The sequence below is a fragment of the Crocodylus siamensis genome, chromosome 9 (assembly GCF_052110815.1).
Source record: "Crocodylus siamensis isolate JL-2025a chromosome 9, ASM5211081v1, whole genome shotgun sequence".
Classification (NCBI taxonomy): domain Eukaryota; kingdom Metazoa; phylum Chordata; order Crocodylia; family Crocodylidae; genus Crocodylus; species Crocodylus siamensis.
Genome location: NC_143403.1, coordinates 33,527,340 through 33,547,800, shown reverse-complemented (window position 1 = coordinate 33,547,800; position 20,461 = coordinate 33,527,340). Strand labels below are relative to the sequence as shown.

The following is a 20,461-nucleotide window of genomic DNA, read 5'->3' as shown; positions in this document are numbered from 1 at the left end:
AACAGGTTGCTTTTCACCCCATCGTCAAAGGCCTTGCTGAAGCCCAGAAAGACCACGTCCACGGCGACACCTGCATCCAATGCTTTTGTGACTTGATCATAAAAGGCAATCAGGTTGGTCTGACATGACCTGCCCCTAATGAAACCATGCTGTTTGCCCTTGAGCATCGTCCCTGAAGCCGGTCCATCGCAGATGTGCTCCTTGATGATCTTCTCAAAGAGTTTCCCTAGGATTGAGGTAAGACTGATGGGCCTATAGTTGCCTCCTCCCTTTTTTAAACATGGGGACCATGTTGGCTATCTTCCAATCATCTAGCACCTGGCCCGAGCACCACGAGCACTTTAAAAGCCATGCCAAGGGCTCTGCAATAACCCCTGCTAGCTCCCTCAACACCCTGGGGTGGAGAGCATCTGGACCCGCTGATTTGAACATGTCCAGCCCCTCCAGAAGCTCTCTAACCCAGTCCTCCCCAAACTGAGGTCTGGAGGCATCCCCCTCGAGTCCGTCTTGCATCATGGTGGGGAAGTCCCAGTCCCTGCCCAAGAAAACAGAGCTGAAGAATTGGTTGAAGAGGTCTGCTTTCTCCTCTAGCGCAACCACCAGATTGCCCAGAGAATCTTGAAGGGGCCCCACATTACCCGGTGCTTTCTTCATCCTCCCTATATATTTGAAAAAGGATTATTGATTATTATCTTTGATTTTGGATGCTAGTCCTAGCTCTATGTCCACCTTAGCTTTCCTGACAGCCCCACTACATGCCCGAGCAGAGGAGGTATACTCCTTTTTGGAAATAGCACCCCCCCTTCCACTGGTTGTATGCTGCCTTTTTGGCAATCAGGCATTCCTGGACACCCTTGGTGAGCCAGGGGGGCTTTTGGACACTCCTGCCCCCCTTGCTTCTTGTTGGGATGGTCACCCCTTGGGCCCTGAGTATTGTCTCCTTAAGGAACAACCACTCATCTTGGGCACTGAGTTCCCCTGCTCTCAAGAACCCCAGTGCCTCTCCCACTAATCTCCTCAACTCGTTGAAGTTGGCCCTCTTGAAGTCTAGGGCTACTGCCTGGCTGCAGGCCCTTGACACCCTGAGCTGGATGGTGAATTCCAGCAAGCAATTATCGCTATCACCCAGGTGATCAAGGACCTGGAGGTCCCTTACCAGGTTGTTGCCTGTGGGCAGGACCAGGTCCAACAGGGCATTTCCTCTGGTGGGACTGTGCACCTCCTGAATTAAGTGGAGGTCCTGTATCTCGGCCAGGAACCTCCTGGAACGGTCCGACCTGGCTGACTGTTCCTCCCACGAGATGTCTGGATAATTTAAATCACCCATGACAACTACATCCCTTAAGTGCCTCTGCAAGCTGGCCCAAAAAATCCCAGTCTAGCTCCTCCCCTTGGCTGGGGGGTCTGTAGTAGACCCCCACCGTTAGATCCCTGTCCCCACGGCCATCTTGTATCTTGACCCAGAGCACTTCAGCTTGCCCCTCCTCTGACCCCATTCTGCTGGCAGAGGATGTGTATTGCTCCTTGACATAGAGCGCCACACCCCCACCTCTCCTTCCTTCTCTATCCCGCCTGTAAAGCCTATAGCCCCTAACGCTAACTGCCCAGTCATGGGATGAATCCCACCATGTTTCTGTAAGCCCTATTATGTCTGGGTCTGAACTGGCTATTCTGAGGGTGAGTTCCTTCTGGTTATTCCCCGTACTACGAGCATTGGTATATAGGCATTTAAGGCCTTGCCTAGCTGCGTGCGCCACCCCCCGATTTGGGAGATTGTCTGGACCCCTGCTTCTTACCTGGGCATTCCTTGCATTTGTCACCTGTCTTGCTCGGGTGGTGTCTCCTCGTCTTCCTGCGGCCCCCTCCCCTGGTGAGGCTAGTTTAAAGCTTGCCGTACGAGATCAGCCAACCAGGAAGAGAAGACATGCTTGCCTTTAGGAGAGAGGTGAAGCCCATCCCACCCGAGCAAGTCCCCCTGCCCAAAAAGCATGGGTCATTATCTAGGAACCCAAGGCCTAGATAATTCCCCCAACCTGCGTTGGACCCTCTCCCCCCACCACCGCCATGTCATCCCTCTTCAGGCCCAGCAGGCAGCAACGACAGAAGGGGTGGGGCCTGCTCCCTCTCTCCCTGCCTCCAGCAACCCAACCCCACTCCTCAATCCTTGCCACCTGCAGGAAACAGGGCAGGGGGAAGCAAGGCCAACGCTGCTGGTCTTGCCCCCCGTTCCATCTGCTCTGTTACGCCTGCCTCCAGGGAGCAGGGTGCTGGGGGCTAGGCGAGCCGCACTGGCCTTGCACCCCCCTTCCATCCCATGTCCCCACCATCATGGCAGAGCTCCACCAGCCACCAGCTCCTGTTGGAATGCTTGTTTGCACTCTGATTTTATTTTTCAGTCAGAGTGTGAATAAAGCAGTACAGACAGACAGACTTAGGCTTTTATAATATTAGTATTAGTTATATTTACATACAGACTAAAGACAACACAGAAGTAGTCAGGTACAAATTCAGATTAACACAACACAGAAGTCAGACACTCAGTCATAGAAGATATTATTTTAGTTACACACACAACAGTAAACACAACACAGAAGTCAGAGAGTCATAGAACAAAAGAGATATTATTTTAAGTAGAGAAACAACAGTAAATACAACACAGAAGAAAAAGTCTGGCTCTCCCTGCCTCCTGCGCCTGGGCTGTGGGAAGCCAATCATAGCACAGGGGATGGGACCTGAGCCCAATCACTCAGTTCCCCTCCCCAGCACTGCAATCAATCAGGCTCAGTTCCCTTCCCCAGCCCAATCAGGCTGGGGAACAGAACCAAGTCCAATCGCACAGCCCCGGGACCGGCGGCAGCATCCGGCTTCCCTCCCTCATCTGGCAGGCAGATTGGGGGCCTGCAACCCCAGGAGAACTGGCACAGCCCCTGCAGCCCTCCCAGCATTGGAGGCCCCCAATCTGCCTGCTGGATGAGAGAGGCTGTTTCGAGCTTCCCCATTATAGCCTACAGGCAAAACATCGAAACAGCATCAGAACAGCATCACTGTTTTGACGCAGAAGGACAGAGGTGAGGTGATGTGGAGGAAGGGGATACACTTTCCCATGCCAGCACTCCCAGCACCAGCCAGCGTCCTCCACGCCAGCCACTGCCAATGTGGACCAAGGGCATGGCTTCAATGTTGGGGTCCAGACCCCAGCCTTGGGCAGGTAGCACCAAGGCTTCGGTGGCTACCTATCTTGCCAAAGATGTGGAGCTGCTGGACTGTGACCCCTTGGCCTACTGGGCAAGCCACAGCCAGATGTGGCCGGATGTACCGCAGTTGCCCAGGAACACCTGTCCTGTCCGTTGACCCATGTTCTGAGCGAGAAGGTGTTCAGCATTTTTGGGGATGTTGTGACACCTCACCACACCTGCTTGGATTCTGGTTTCGTGGGGCAGCTGTTCCTGAAGGTGAACCTCCCGCTGCTGGGATTCCCCAAGCTCCACCTGCAGACAGAGTGCCACTCTCTTCACTCCATCTGCACCTATTTCTGTTTTGTTTTTAAACCAGTTAATGCCCCCTCTCTGAGCTGGAGGGGCACTGACTACAGCAGCAGCCCGCAGGAGAAGAACATGTCCCTGCTGAGCTTCCATGCCAGGACAAACTTGGAGGTATGGGCTGGGGCTATGGGGAAGAGGCCCCAGGACTTGGTCATGACTAGTAAAACTGTGTTCTGCCAGGGTGAGGGAGGCCTGGTGGGACTGCTGGTGGCGGAGCAGCCCCAGGAAATGCCATGACCAAGGATCCCCCTGGTGAAAGGTGGGTAGGAGGTGTCATAACCTCCAGCTACCACATGCATGCACAGTCCTGGCTAAGGAAGGCCCAGACCCATGATGTCTGACAGGCCTGAGCCTTGCTGGTTGCAGTGGAGTTGTGAGGCTCCAGGTGACCTCAGCTTAGCTGCCTGGGATGCTAGCTTTAGGGTTGAGGAAACACCTGCAGTTGGTGTGCCTGTGTGCTGTTTCTGGATGGAAGGAATAGTAAAGAAGCCAGAGGCTGGCATGCACCCTACAATCCAAACTAACCCTGCCCACAGGGGTTGCTGACTGGTCTCCATGAAGACCCTGGGATTACCAGGTGGTGATAGTGTGGGGCCAGGCCCTATGGCAGAACCATTTAGGGTGAGCTGTTAGCCTAAATAATTGTCAACCCCTGCTCTTAGGCTTAGTTATGTCCCCTCTCTCCAAACCAATAGTCACTGGTTCAGGAGATTTACACAGCAATAGCTCCTGTGTACTATTTCTGTAGATAAGTGGGTTTTTCCCCGTGCTTTTAAACTAGAGTCTTTAACAACTGTCAGCTTTCCAAATGATTTAGTAAATTAAGCTTTCATAGCAAGCAATACAGTTTTACTGCTATCCATAGTAACATACAAGAATGTGTGACACAAATTCATTCAAAGACTTTAAAATGTTCTATAAACATTCCACATGGTAATGGAATTCTGAAATTAATATGCTTCCCTTTGGAATGGATTAATTCAAATGCCATTTCCAAGTCACTACTAGAGAGAAAAGAGCCCAGAGTCTTATGTATAAATCCTTGCTTTAATCTGTAAGCCACTTGACTAAGTTCTTTGTTTAGAGGTCCAAGAATATACATATACACTGATTTTAAGCACGTTTTAAGTACTTTCTTGTTACCCCAGCTTTAGGACAGAGGCAACAGACAAAGAGGCTGCATGCAGTACTGTGTATATCTTTCTAACTTCATGTATTGCAGAAAAACTTTGAAGTCTATGAGTCAGTGATTCTTAACCAGGGTGTCACAATACTATTAGGTGTGCAAACACCTACATGCTTCATAAGATAAATTAAAAAATTCAATTAGAAAAGCATAGTTTCAAAAACATTCTGGTCTGTTGTGGTCTTTGAGTTGTTTACAACATAAGAATTCCCTTATTATTCTTTTCATAGTAAAAGCTAAGACCTGACAACTTCTGAGACTCAAGGTTCCGCTCAGAAAATGAGAACCACTGCCACAAATGTAGCCAAAGATTGCCTTTTCTTTTTTAAAAAAATATCCAAATACATTGAAGGCTCTTTATTACAGGCCTTCAAAGTAATTTTTTCTTAGCTCAGAGCATTGTTATAAGATGAAATGCAAGTGTTTATGCTATGCATACAAATACCTGTTATTAAACAGATTGGATGTTCTGCATTTATATGTCTATCAAGAGATGTGCTGTTCTGACTTTTAGAACAAAAATACTGGCAATATGACCTGTCAGATGGCAGTTATGCTGTACAATATAAAATGACTGATATGAAATAAATAAAACAAATTCACAACTTTATTACAAGAAACACCCAGCAACTGTATTTAGCACAAAACAGTAACTGAGTTTTCATTTTATTTGTCTTTCAGTGTACATGCTCATTATGTATTCCATTTACATTTGCAGGAGGGTTACGTAAAACAAGATTAAAATTAGAAAGGAAATAAAGAAATAGATTGAGGCGTAGAATTTTCTTAGCAAGCAATGATCACAGGAAACTGCACAGACTGAAAAGGAATTCAAGGAGGAGTAACACCTAGGAACAAAGGTAAACAGTAACATTTTCCTTATCAGTTAAGTTAGATTCTCAATGGGACATTTTTGTTTTAATTAAAACAGTCTAGAATATCACAGTATACAGGAAGACTAAAATGGCAAAGGAGTATTGTACATACAACACATGTATCCCTGCTACTGGTCCAGGATCCAAAACATGAGATAACATTCTATTTCCTATCTCTCACTCATTGATAAACTATACAGGATTACACTGTACATGGAGTTAGAATTACAAAAATGTCATATTTACAAAATCTGTACACACATAGTAAAACTCACAAAATTGTTGTCTATGTATCACAAGTTGCTACACCAAAATATTAAAAATGGGATAAAATTATACATTTCTCTTTTCCTTTTTAAAAAGGGTTAATATTGCAAAGACAGACCATCTATTCTCCCCAAATAAGACAGGTAAAAGAACCAGAAACCCAAAGTATCCACTTTGGATAACACGCAGTGAGCAGCATCTCCAAACTAAAAAAACCCCTTCTATCTGGTTACCTGGGGGCAGGGTGTGCAGTTAGAATATATGTACAGAAGTGGTGAACTTACAGTGAGGATGTCTTTGGCTAAACCTTTGGCATTAAATAAAAATTATACATCAGACATTATGGAAAAAGATTTCTTGGTACCGAAGGAGCAGGGGAATTATTTTTCAATATACTATATATACACACACACGACAATTCCCCAAGGGAAAAGGAGAGGAGAGAAGGAGTCCAGAGCAAACATAAATGAGGCAACTTTTTTTAAAAAAATATTTCAGCATAAAAGGAAAACAAAAGGTATCAAACCCCTTAAAGTAAAACACTTCCATTCATAGGAATAACCTTCTCCTCCAGAATTTTTTTTTTTTTTTTTGAAGAAAACTGCACATGAAAAAAAAATTTTAGTAAACCAGGCATGGCAGGAAAACAAATGCTTCAGCATGTCAAGTATTAGTGCAGGAAGGTGGATTATTTGATCCACAGTATAAATAAGCTTTATGTGCAGCGTACATTAAATAACCATTACACCCCACTCACGTCATACACAGATGCTCCTCAGTGAAGATGAACATTTATCAAGTAATTAAAGTGTATGTAGTGCAAATGTTACAACCAAGTATTCTGCACATGCTACTTGCTTGTTTTAAAGTTATACAAAGATGTGGTGCCTGAAATCATGGACATAAATACACCTTTGTCACACTTGGTACAATGTCCTTAGTCACAGAAATACCGATGTGTTTATATATATTGTATACATATTCGTTTTCTTAAAATGTGACCACCACATCAATACAGTAACATAAACACAGACTAAAATCAATACCTGCTTCCAGATGCTCCAAGGCTCAGAAAGTTTGTGCTTCTAACTCTTGCAGTCGTTATGTGCCCCTTCTTCCACCTCACCCTTCTGCCAGTTCAGGAAGGATACACAGTCTCTTCATGCCTGTGCTACACAGGGTGAGGGCAACCAAGAGGAATAAGATGATGACACAGGCACCTAACTGCATTCCTCCACCACTAGTTCCATGCCTCATGATGAAGGGTTGAGAGAATTTCTCCTCCACACCACGCATTGGTGGGAAGGTTGTTTTTGGAAAAAAATCATACCGTGCTTTCCATATTATAACTGGCAGCAAATCAAGGCACGCTGTACTAATTTTGTAGCATTTAGATTAGCGGGTTTTGAAGGGGATGCTCACTGGGGAAGGTCCGAAGGTCTCAACTGGCTGGTGGGCCTGGCAGGGCCATACAGAGTAACAGATGCTATGTGATTATTCTGCATCACCTGCAAAAGGGTAGCAGGGAAAAACAGTTTTGCTTTTTAAAAATGTCACACATCTCAAAGGGGATTTCAGAAAAACCAGCAGCGACACAAATAGAACATTTATTTCCCTGAAATAAATAAGAAAACAATAAGGCAAAAAGGACTTGTGGTAGAGGGGATATCTTTTATTAGACCAACAAGACTTTTGCAAAAATCTTGTTGGTCTAATGAAAGATATCCTCTCTATTATGAGTCTGGATTGCCTTTTCCTATAGACCAATATGGCTACAACCAGGATACCTCACAATAATAAAATAATATTAAAAAAATAGAACAGCTGGACTTCAAAGATTAGCTATATATTTATTTCTCTACTTTCAGGCTTCAGTGCTTGTCATAACACAAACATTCCTCCCACCCATCTACAAGTATTTAGAAAAATCAGTAAGCATGTCTCCTAATAGTACGAGTCATTGATGACGAGCTACAAATACCAGTTCTGGCACATGAAAAAGATTCAGATCTGGGGATCTCACTTCTCTTAAGCTCCTTGATAATATAACCATTCTTGAATGCTAGCTTCTGCAATGTGGAAAAGCAGAAAGAGTGCATTAAAAGGAAAAAGAAGCAAACACCACGCTATTTTCTGCTGCCCAAATGAAGATGAATGTTTTCCTAACCTCAAAAATCATTCGCTGCAGTCCAAAGCAAAACGTTGATCCAAATGGGTTAGTGTTGTTTGGAGAGGATGACCTTAATTAAAAGAAAAGGTCTATAAGAAATAATAACCACCCATGAGTACGTGGCAAAATATCATGCAAAGTGAGTTAAAATGAGAGGGATCACATTTATTTATATTTTGCTACACTGCCTGTGGATTCCAAATGACTCACTCCCCCAAAGTTGCTCTCCGTTTAATGCAACAGAGGACTCCGAGTACCTCGAGCAGCAGCAGGCAATAATTTTGGCTGGAGGGCCGCTGACCAAGTTTTGGCAAGCTGTGGAAAGACGCATGGGTAGCCCTGCCCCTGGTCACCATCTTGGGATGGGAAGTCACATCCTCTAACCCCTAACCTTTGCCATTAGAAGTCCCTCCCCTTGCCCCTAGAAGTACTCCTTTCAGCAAGGGGGTTTGCCATCTTGGAACCAGAAAAATACCAAATTATATCCTAAAAATCAAACATCTACCACATTAATTAAATTGATTTCAAAAACTATTTTTGTTCTGATTTACATGCGTTGTGTAGTGTTCATAGACGTGATTGTATAATAGCTTAAAATGAAGACTTACTCAAATATATTATGGGGGGCATAGATTTTTGGGGGGCTGTGGGTGTGTGGTAATGTGGGGTGTAGAGGAGGGGGGGTGTGGGAGCATGTGCGTATGTGTGTAGATATGTGGAGCGTGGGTGAGTATGGGGTTTCTCGGGGGCTGTGAGTATGTGGAGGGGAGAGTGGCTGAGAAAGGTTGTAGCATGTGTGGAGGGGGACATTATGGCAGTGTGAGCTGGGGGTATAGGGTACAGGTAAATGTGTATGGTGGGGTGTGTGGGGAGGGATTTGCCCTACAAACATGCCCACACACATGCACACCCACCCACCCACCCACCCACCCACCCCCTTCCCTCATTGCCCACAGCCCCTGCCATGACAATTGGAGCCCCTGCCAGCACTCCTGCCAGCCTGGGCTCTGCGCTCCTGCTGCTCCTGGCCCCGGGGCACCAAGCTCCTGCTCACTGTCACTTCCCTGTCACTTTTGCCATTGCTGCCCTTTTGCCATTTCCCTACCTTCCAGCCCACTGCTGCTGCTTCCCCATCCCCCGCTGCCTGTCCACTGCTCTGGCACCATGCGGTTCCCAGCTGCACAGCCAAGACTGCAGCAAGCACCAGGGACTGGCCTGGCCTGGCCAACACTGCGCAGAGCCAGCAGAGAATCACTGGGACCGGACTGGGTAGGGCTGGCTCCTGCCAACTCCTGTGGCCTGATGCAGTTAAGAACCACATGGTGTGGGAGCGGCCAGTGGGGGGTGGGGGCGGGAGGGAGAAGCAGCAGTTGTGGGCAGGAAAGTGGGGAAATGGTGGTAGCAGCAGCAGTGCAAGGTGTGTGGCAGCAAGCAGGTGGGCAGGCATGAATGCAGCGATGGCTGGGTAGGAGCACAGGGCCCATGCCAATGCCCCAGGGTCAGGGTTGGTGGGGGCCCAGAGCGGGGTGACAGGAGCTCTATCGAACTGGGCTAACTCCCCCTTCTCCCTGATGGTGCAGCCTGGCCCAGTTCTGTACAGTCCCTGCCACGCTGGGCCCTGCACTTCTGCCGCCCCACCTCGGTCTCCACTAGTCCTGCCCAGCTGTCACTGCATTCATGAATGACCACCTGCTTGCTGCCATGCATCTTCCTGTCCCCACCCCCGCTTTCCTTCCCTCTGTCGCCACCACTTCTACCCACCCCCCAGCTGGCCACTCCCACACCACATGGTTCTCAGCTGAACTTGCAGGACCCAGCAGGAACCGGCCAAGGGGTGACTATCCGTGGTTCTCCCCATTCTTAGTTGAGTTTCCCTCTTGGACAGAGGGAGGTGGGGAACAGCCCCAAGGTCACCAGACCAGAAGCCTCTGCTAGGTAGAGGCTTCCAGCTGGGGGTGGGGAGGGCTGGGAGGAGTGGGGCCTGGCAGGCCTTCCTGCTGCAGCTACTGAATCCCGCTGCCAACTCCCCAAGTCTTGCTGCTGCCGGTGCCTTGTCATCTTTGACAAGCAACCAGGGGCAGATGATGATAACTTTTTAAAGTTTTTTATGGGCCTTGTGGGCCGGATAGAATGGCCTGGTGGGCTGAAAACCATATTTTGCCTGCCCCTGTCCCAGAAGTACAAATTAATCACAAAAAAAAAAAAAAGACACACACACAAATAGGTAACAAAAAGAAAAGATTAAGAAAAGAAGCTTGTGGCTAGCTCCTTTTACCTTTATAGTCCCCTTTCAACTTTTTTTTTTTTTAACTGTAAATTAGTTACACTATTTTAAAATATGCTGGGCCATGGTGAATAGACATCTAATATGTTTAATACCATGTTATTCCTGATTAAGGTAACTTCCCCCTTTCGCCAAAGAGAAAAGTCACCCTTGACTTAGACATGGGGTTGATTTCTGATCACAACAATAAGGCACTACTGTATTGAACAGATGATCCTGTGTGGCACCCTGAAGGGACATAATTGGTGCTCTTAGGGTACTGCACAGGGTCATCTGCTCTGTCACGGTAGCAGAAGAGAAGCTGACCCTTTGCAGCCCAGACTCTGTGGCTCTTAAGCATTCCATTTAAGGTAATAGCTAGGTGACCCAGAAAAGTTCACAATAGCTAGGTGACCCAGACTCCCATAACCCTGTAGTTCCCAAAGATTTCCATGGGAATGGAAGACAGGCAAACTAGAAGGCCAGAAACTCTATAATCCTGGTGTGACACTGAGGTTTCTAGACAGCTGGCTCCACTGCAGGGATTAGGGAGCTGGGATGTCTTGGGTTTTTAGTAGAGGTGCACTGATACATTAGTCCGATATTGGATCAGTATTGATATAAAGAAAATTGGCTGTATGGAGATTGGCCTCATGGAACCAACAATTTGGCCGATAAATGCCCATGCTGTACGCAGCTCTAACATAGCACTCAGGCAGCGTGGAGAGCTGCCTCCTGCTGGTAAGTCCAGAGTGGGCAGATCAATACCCCCTCCCTCACTGCAGGGGGTAGGGTTAGGCAGTGCCCAGGCAAGGCAGGGGGTGGGGGCAGAGCTATGGATCATGGGGAGGGGCAGCCCCCACCACTGCTTGCACCCTGGGAAGGCGTGTGCCCCCTGGATTTGTACAGAGTGGGGGAGGGGAGCAGGCTGCACATGGTTTTTCAGCACTGGGAGGATGCTGCATCCACCCCAAATTTCACTGCCACTCCACTCCCAGTGCCACCACCTCCAGCTACCCAGCTCAGCCCTGGTTCTTCCCGACACACGGGTGCAGGTGAGGCATTAAGCTGTGGCTGTGCCAGGCAGCTGGTGGTGAAATTTAGGGTGGATGCAACATCCTCCCAGCGCTGCTGGCGCCCACCGCTAGCCCCCACTGAGAAGAGCCTTGCACAGCTCACCCTGTCCAGATCCAGGAGGTACACACCCCACTTGTGCCCTCCCAGGGTGCAAGCAGCAGCAGCAGAAGCCACAAGCTGCACAAGCTGTGGCTGCAGCTACCCCCCCTACCTCTGCCTGGGCAGCGTCTGCCCCTGCCCCATCCCTCACTACAGGGGACATTGATTTGCTCCCCGCACGCCCCTTCCCTCCCCTTCCACCACACTGGACTTACCAGCTAGAGGCAGCTGTATTGGAAAAATCGGATCGGTATCGGCCAATATGTCTCCTTAAATATCAGCTATCGGTATCAGCTCCAAAAATCTGTTAATGCACCCCTAGTTTTTAGCTCCAGTGTAGTCCGTGTGGCAGATCATTAGTGAAGCCAGGGAGCAAGAGAGCCACAGAGCAGCCTAGCAAGGTGAACCAGCAGGAACAAAACAAAACACAAAACAAAACTCCTACTACAGCACTTATTATAGCTAAATACACAGTCAAAAAGGCCAAGTCAGTTTTCTCTAAGCTGCATAGGTTGAACCAATACCAACAGAACTGACATTCAGTTTTTAATTGGGAAAGGTAGGGGGAGGCCAGTAGGCTAGGGGTGCTAGAGCATGTCTCCCAGCCTGCTGGCCATTACCAGCCCAGCCAACCATCTCCAACTGGCTCTCTAAGACATCCCCCCACAGGGGGTTAAGGAGCCCCCTGTCCAGGTGCTGGCCCACCTTGGGGGAATTCCCTCCTCCCCCTTCCCAGTGGCTGTCTGCTTCAGCCACTGACGTTCTCTCAGCCACTTATCTGCCCATCTAGCCCAGCATGGGGGCATCAGGAAGTCCCTGCCTTTGGGTGACTTTCCCCCACACCCTAGCCTGGGGCAGCGCCAGGGAGCCAAGGGGAATTTTTCCCTTCCCAAACCCCAGAGCTGCTTGCCTTAGCTGCTGTGGGTCTTCGTTCCCTGAGGTGGCCTGAGGGAAATTCTTCCACTGCCTGCAACTAGTTTTGCCTCAGACTCACAGCTGCTGACGTAAAACTGGCTGTGGAGGAGCAGAATTTCCATTTGCTCCCTGAGGTGGCCTGGGACTCACAAGGGATAAGGCAAGCAGCTCTGGGGTTTGGGAGAGGAAGAATTCCCATAAACTTCCTAGGGTTGCCCCCACAAGGCAAGGACTTCCCCATGCCCCCATGCGTTGCTGCACAGACAGGCACCCAGCTGGGAGGACTCTTCTCTCCTTCCTGTGGCAGTGGCTGAAGCAGTTAGCAACTTGGAGGGGGGAGGGGAGAGTGCTGTCAAGGTTGAAAAGCCTCCACCACAGTGGCTTTCCTCCCCTCCATGTGCTGTGTAAACCCTGATGAGAGTGGTCTGGGGGCCTGTTCCACCCCAACCCCATGGGCTGATGCATCCAGGCAGAAAGCAGGCTGTGGGGTGAGCAGAGGGGTGAGGCAGTCCCTGATCCACTGGAGCAGACAACATAGCCCAGGGCTGCAAAGCATCCTGGGATGCTGGGGGACTACAAGTTAACTTGAACCAGGAAGGGATCTGGGACAGAAGCTCCATAAACTGGTTTGACCTAAATCAGTTCAGTCTGATCCTACATCCAACCAGGTTTATCTTACACCAGTTTTGGCCATTTTGAAAGCAGTTTATGTGCACTGAACTTCTGTTTTGTTACAGGTTTAAACCAGTTTCTGGACACTTAAACCAGTTTCTGTATAATTTCTGTACCTAGCCAATGGAAACAGGCCGAAGTCCTTTGAAGTCACAATCAAGACTCATAGATTGCAACAGATTTTAGATAAGACAAACTCCGGAAAAAGTAAATCATATGGCTTCATGCTGTAGTTCCAGCATATTTAAGACTGATTTCTGGCCACAGCTTCTTCCAGATGTACCTTCTTATTACATTTTAGCTTTGTCTGTAACTGGCAAATTTCTTTAGCTGCACATACGAGTGTAGAAGTGCTTTGTGAAGCAAGCTGGGGTTGCACTCTGCTTAGCAGCCCAAATTGAAAAGAAAAAGTTTGATTTAATAATGCTTCACCCCAAATGTATGCTGCTACAGTTCTGGTGATTTCTCTAAACTAAAACTAGAGCAAAATAATGGAAACTTGGACCACAGTAGTTTAAAATCCAATGCTTAATAGTAATAGTGTAAGCTTGGTAAAGATATGGTCATGGTTAAGTATTTCTGAAATCTCTAAAAGAGCTCCCCCTCTCTCCCTCCCCCATCTACCAGGTTGATAGCAACCTTTACTTAACTATTGTTCTGCAAACAGATGCAGTATCACAGCCCTGTGGAGAGGAGACTCCTGTTTTAACCATAGAAATGGCCTAACATGAAAAAGAATATTTAAAACACACTGCTAGACCTGTGTTTTTCAAGCTATTATAGAGGAGTTACCTTTTCTGGCAAGGAAAAGAGGTTTGGTTTCATGCCCATTCAAACCTTTAGGAAAGAGGGCTAATCAGGGCACCAATTATATATTTGTGTTGGAGACACTGGTTCACTAGGACCTGGACTCTGACTAAATGGGGACTCAAACTACAATCCAACGGTAACGCCATTCATATTAGATTTGAGCTGGTGGACAATGGACATGAAAAGATAGTAGGCCATTATTAATTCCCTATGTCTATCGCTTATTTTATACCAGAGAGACAGGACTGAAGTTTAACTAAACTAATTGTAACAGGGAAAGTGACTAAAGTTAATAGCTGTCCTCGTTTAAACAGAACCTTCCTAAATCTTACAGTCAATACGTATTATAAACCTGAAATCTAAGTTATTTTGTCTTATCATTGGAACATTAATTACAGTATATTGGCTGCATTAGAAACATTATTAGCTGACTATTTCCAGGCGTTTTCAAAATCAGAATATGTAAAAACAAACATATTTCAGAACCTGATAGGAATGGGCTTATGAGACCTTTCAGGCTCTTTACCACCTTCCTGGATGCTTACACAGAGATTCATACAAGAGGGTGCTGATTTTTACCATGGCCTTCAGATACAACTAGAATCTAAGTAATCTCAGATACTATGCAAACCACAGCCGCATACTGTATCAATTATATTTTCATAGCTCTCCCCATTGCAGAGATCAGGATTTTGCAGAATTTCAACAATTTCTAGATAGAGGCAGCAGAACTGAAACTTCAACAGCAAAAGGTATGGACACACCACACTGATTGGTATTAAGCATTTGATAAATTGTAGCGAGTTGTTTATGTAGTAAACTGACTTTCCTATACACTAAAAGTGAAGTGGACCCAGTGCACTGCTCGATTACACAGTAAGTCACACAAACGTAGGTCGAGTTACCCCTTGGCAAAGTTTACTACATAGGAAAAATACTGCAAGGAATGTATTTTACACAGTTTCCTTATAAATTTCATGACAGGGTAGCTGCTTGCTTAAAGCAAACCAGCTCCCTACCACCTAGTGGCCAAGAGCCGTAATAGCACCTATTACAGTTGGCAAGCTTGGGAAAGCTGGTTTTTGTCACTCCTTACTAGTAGAGCTTTTACTATGGAATAAAATCCAAGATAAATTACTCCAGAGCCATTGTGTTTTGTACCCATGCATTGAGATGGTAAAATCCCCACTTCCTCTGGGTAACTGCTACCATATTGCTAGTTTTCTATTTGTAGCAAAAGTGTGCCCAGCTTGTGTCTTGACAAATGTACAGAGCATCAAAAAAAGAGAAATGTATTACCTGTGAAGCACCACTGGCTTCTCCACCGGGTGCCCAAGAAGGTCCTGAATACTGTCCCACTGCAATATTTAAAAGCTGTTAGAATAAAACTAGTCACACAATTGAAAGCTCCAGCTGAGACTTTCTGTACCTTCCTATGGGTTAAATTCCACTTCCTGTCGCAAACAGAACATCGTTTGAAGAGAGAACAACAACATTAAACTCTGCAAGCTTTAAACTCTGCAAGCATTATTTCAGAGATAGAGGTATCTGAAGTTTCCCATAGGGGAGTCACTCTCTTACAAAGCTTTTCCTTTCTCACTCTCAAAAACTTTTGGTTGTTTCTAAATGCAAGTCTTGGACATTAGCAGAACAGATGGATGGTTTGTCTATTTGGGAATTTCCAGTACCATTCATTTGGTGTGATCACTTAAAAAAAAGGGGAAAGGTCTAACAATGCAGTGAAGCATCAAGCCCCAAAGGTGATGGTCCGCTGTTCTCCTAAAGAAAACAGTGCAAAGTGTCCCACTAAAACAAATCTTTTCCAGAATGAGGATGAACTAAAACATCTATGAAACCACAGCCTGAGGACTCTCTTGAGTTCTGTAAATATTTTGTACTGTTGTATGGGACTTCCAGTCACTACAATCACCGAGTTCCCCTCACAGGCCTGAACTGATTCTTCAAGTGGATAGGAAATAAAAATGTTGTAAGTGTTAGTGTACTGTTCAGCCTCCAACAGTTAAGCGAGTGCCACTGATTTTGCCTGGACATGGGCTGGTAAAGACTGTGGAACCAAACCACTGAAGATTTTTCCACTTAATGTTGTTCATCTTGCTATGAAAAGCAAATATAGTGTTCACCCAAAAAGGTACTGAGCAGTCTCCTCTGGCTAGCCAAAGTAGTCTTGCCTTTATTTGAACTTTCAGAAAACTGTAATGAACCCTTTTCAGACAATAGAAATGATCATAAAAGTTTCAAAACCAAGTGTAAGTCACCCCCAAATCACAGCAAATTCCTTTAAAAACAAAGGAAAGACGTATCTGAGAAAAAAATACCTAGTTAAATGAAATTCCTAACAATGCAGGGTCATCTTACTGTGACTAATGTTGTTTTTCTGTAATAATTAGAACCATCCAAAATTGTTTCAAGCCAAACTATTGCTTTTTTTCATTAATATTATACTCCAAAAATATCTTCATAGATTTCATAGACATTAGGGCTAGAAGGGACCTCAGGAGATCATCGAGTCCAGCCCCCTGCCCAAAGGGCAGGAAGTCAGCTGGGGTCATAGGATCCCAGCAAGATAAGCATCCAATTTACTCTTGAAGGTGTTCAATGTAGGTGCTTGAACCACCTCCACTGGCAGACTGTTCCAGACCTTGGGGGCTCGGACAGTAAAGAAATTCTTCCTTATGTCCAGCCTGAAACGGTCTTGCAGGAGTTTGTGACCGTTCCACCTCGTCATCCCTTGGGGCGCTCTGGTGAACAAACGTTCCCCCATATCCTGGTGGTCACCCTTGATAAACTTATAGGTGGCCATCAGATCACCCCTGAGCCTGCGCTTTTCCAGGCTAAAGAGTCTTGAACTGTTCTAACTCATAACTCAGGGCCTTGTTACATGGTAATTTTGAGTGGCTCCTGGAACTCTTAACACCTGGACTGCCCACATGTTAACACATATGAGGCTCAAAATTATACCACTCCAAGGCAGGATTCCCTCTGATCTATACTAGGCAGCTCCTGTTATAGGAAGGTATAGCCACTCTAGGTGATACCTTAGTGTAAACATCCCACCAGCCCTGCTCTCCTGTTGGTCCAGATTGGGCCTGCTGCCCCCAGCCCTCCCCAGAACCCCAGATCCCTTCTTACTGCCCACCCTTTCCTTGTTTGTGGCTGCCCATACTGTCCCAGGGAAGAGTTAACCTGCCTACCTGGCTGGCCCTGCTGCAGCTTTCTGGGCAGGCTCAGCCCTAAGAAGAGCAGCAGCCCGGCAGAAGGACCTGGGCAGGCAGGTTAACCCTTCCTTGCCTGCTTCCCTGGGACAGATAACCTGACAGCTACAAGTAGGTGGGGGTGCAGTGGGGAACCCCAAAAGGTAGGGGAGGGACTTGGAATGGGAAGGGGGGGTGGGATTCTTGCCTTTCAGTCCTCCATGCTCACCTGAAGTGACTGCTCCAAAACTCAAAGCAAGTACTAACATCAACCAACATTTGTGCAGCTTACAGTCTAAGGTTTAATAGGGCCCTCACTTTAATAAACTGTGAAACAAAATACCAGGTACACTCATTGATTTGGTGCACTATTATTTCTGGGTTGTTTTTTTTTTTTTAAACACAAGTAAAAAGTTTAAAATCAAAAAAAAAACCCAACTGAAAAAATGTATAATTCATGTAAAATTTAGTATGATGCTGGGGGAAGAGGGGATTTTAAATTACCTTCTTTTAAAAGTAGTGTTTGTATACAGCTATTATACTACTGCAGCATGCATCATCTAGGTGGTTTATATCAAGAATTGTTGTATTTGGTTTTGTGAAGACTCACCTTGCTGTATGTTGTGCATGTTTCAGTTTGAGAGTCAGCATTATCTGTGAAAGATACATAAAGAAGACTCTGTTGTGAATTCCAAAACTATTTCAGATAGGGAGTATGCAGATGTCAAACTGACACTGTTTATACCACAGATTTTTTCTTCCCCACTTATGTCTATTAAAAAAAAGCAAGCAAGCAAGTTGCAAATTGAGATATAAAGATTTAAGAGAATGAGAAGGAAGTATTCTAAATGTACAGAACAGATGCATCAAGACTATACATAGTACCAGATAAGAGGCCTAGCAGCAGGAATAAATTGACTCTCATAACAAGCTCTCTTGCAGACCGAGCAGTGTACTGAAAATGAAAGCTCTCATATCTGGCTCAATCTCTTCAAAAATAGTAGATTCTATTTTACCAGTCTCCCTTGTGAAAAGGGAAGGGGAACAAACCTCACCTGGCCCCCAGAATGGATGAACACAGATGCCAATAGCTGTTTTCTAGGCTGACTTTGCATGTGGATACTATTCTCTGAAGGGCAGAGAAAGCAAAAACCCTGAGAATATCAATCCTTGTTTCCTCCCAAAAAAGAAATCATCAGGGAGCATGGAAGGATACTACCACATGTGGGATTACAGTCAGAGAAAATCTGAGTCTTTGAATTGACTGCTAGAAATTTCCCCAGGCTCTGGGTACATTTATCTCTCTCAGGGTAATTGTGAAAATGAAAAATATCCTCGCCAGAGCAATGGGGAGGAAGTGAAGCTAATGGATGCCAAAAACTGCAAGCATTCTTTAAATTTAATGGAAAGCTCATTTACATTTGCCACTCATTAAAAAACAAACAAACAGGAAGCTCTCTCTCATGTTGGTGGGTCTGCCGTTTAAGGAGATTGTCACAACAAGGAGTTGTCCATTGGGACCGCTGAATGTAAATGGGAGAATTCCAAGGCACACTGTGGCCAGATGGAAAAGACACAGATTTTTCAATTGGTTTCATACTATCAGTGCTTGCTTTCAAACTTCAGTGTGGTAGGCAGGGATTGGGGAGATCCAAGGAATTATAAATTCAATATCAGTTAATGGAACTACTTGGACTGAATTAAAAATATCACTGGGAGTATTCAAAATATTGCATAAAAGCCTTAGGGAAATTTTTGAAACAGAAAGTAAAGGGTTTTACTGCCTGCTCTCTTGGCCAGACTCAAAAATCTAATGTTTACTTATAATAAATATGCATATATATGCAGACATAAACTTTATTTCTTTTCCCTGACTCATTCCTCCTTCTTGCTATGTCTTCAGCAGGGATTCTGGTTTTCTCTGACAAAAAAAAAAATCTCCAATTTTTGGATTTAAAAAAGTAACCCAAAATCCACATTTTTCCATGATTAAAATGAAACACCAATAATATATACATACATACAGTGGTGTTTCATTTTGATCATGGAAAAATGTGGATTTGGGGTTACTTTTTTTAGCCTGAAAATTGGGGAGTTTTTTTTTAATCACAGAAAGCCAGGATCCCTGGTCTTCAGTGAAAGTACCAAGGTTTATGAAGAAGAGCACTTTTAACAGAGATAATCAAGAGACAACGAAAGAGATCTTGGGCAGCAGTTTAACCAGCATCCTACATCCTTTTCCAGTATTAAAACCCCAATGCAGAAAGATGCATAAGCACATGCTTCAGGAAGTCATTTAATTTAACCTACTGCTCAAGGCAGAATCATCTTTATCTATGCATCCTATACAAGTATTTGTCTAACCTATTCTTAAAACTGCATTAGCAACCCTTATCCACAGGCTACAATGCCTGAACACATGAAGAACACTAACTTGCCACAGGTAAAACAGCAGGAGGAGGACAAGGCAGGAAGTTGTTTGTTAAAACATGATCACAATGGCCTTAATCAAGGAACACTTAAGCATGTGTTAATGAGACTATACATTACTAAATCAGAGCCAAAATGGAACAAGAAATTTAGGAAGCAGAGATCTATCCTTTTTCCTGAGTCTGGAAATTTCCAAGTATCTGTTAGGGAAAAACATATTCCACTTAGTGGAGGTTCACACTGTCATGCTTATACAAACTGACAGTGGGCAAGTCTACATGCCAGCTTCACTGTGCCCAGGAAAAAATCACCTTTGGAGCAATCAACTCTGGAGTTTATACATAAGCAGCATGCAGAGCCAGGTCAGAGCAGCCCTGGCTACCAGGGGGCTCTGGGGGAATCAGCCTGCCAACCCAGGGCAGCTCTCCTTAGCTCAACTTGCTGCAGAGGGGCTGGCTGGGGCATGAAGGAGTTGTGCAGGCTGCCCCTGCACAAAAGCACCCTTGGGCCACAGCCTGTCCCTCCAGCATCTACATGCACACTGCTGCAGTTTTTTTACTTTGCAGTATTTACAAGTTCTATCCTGCTCCTGCTGCAAAGTAAATTAGTTTACTCCAGCCTAAAAGGGATGCACATGTAGATGCTGAGATGTTTACGGTGCAGCTAATTAGTCAATTGCACAGTAAAGTTTTCACACAGACACACCCAGTTTAATCAAAGTAGCCTTTCCAGGGGATCAGTTAAGAAGTAAGGAGAAGAAAAGTTTTATATGGCACCATGAAATCAATACCAAAAAGGTGCTTGGAAAAATAGGCTCAGGTTCACTATGCCATTCTACAACTTTAATGGGCAACCCAATTTCTATGGAACAGTTCTCCAGGAAATCAGTGGTGTGTTGCAGCACACATACCTATGTTCTAAGAATAAGGAAACCATTACTTCA

The 20,461-nt window shown here is 45.6% G+C and overlaps 2 protein-coding genes across 3 annotated transcripts in view; one reads left to right on the top strand and one right to left on the bottom strand.

The window, feature by feature from the left end:
* Window positions 1-6,088, top strand: part of B3GNT9 (UDP-GlcNAc:betaGal beta-1,3-N-acetylglucosaminyltransferase 9) — a 38,467-nt gene extending 32,379 nt beyond the window's left edge. Inside the window, exon 2 of the transcript XR_016444290.1 lies at window positions 6-6,088. The gene's annotated coding sequence lies outside the window, so the exon portion shown is untranslated. The remainder of the gene's footprint in view (window positions 1-5) is intronic.
* Window positions 5,335-20,461, bottom strand: part of PHAF1 (phagophore assembly factor 1) — a 58,865-nt gene continuing 43,738 nt past the window's right edge. For both annotated transcript variants that reach the window (XM_090063463.1, XM_090063462.1), the window contains exons 14-17: window positions 17,699-17,742; window positions 15,176-15,234; window positions 8,038-8,110; window positions 5,335-7,378 (exon numbers count right to left, since the gene is read on the bottom strand). In XM_090063463.1, coding sequence (XP_089919589.1) covers window positions 7,289-7,378; window positions 8,038-8,110; window positions 15,176-15,234; window positions 17,699-17,742 — 266 coding nt within the window. In that variant the 3' untranslated portion in view covers window positions 5,335-7,288. The remainder of the gene's footprint in view (window positions 7,379-8,037; window positions 8,111-15,175; window positions 15,235-17,698; window positions 17,743-20,461) is intronic.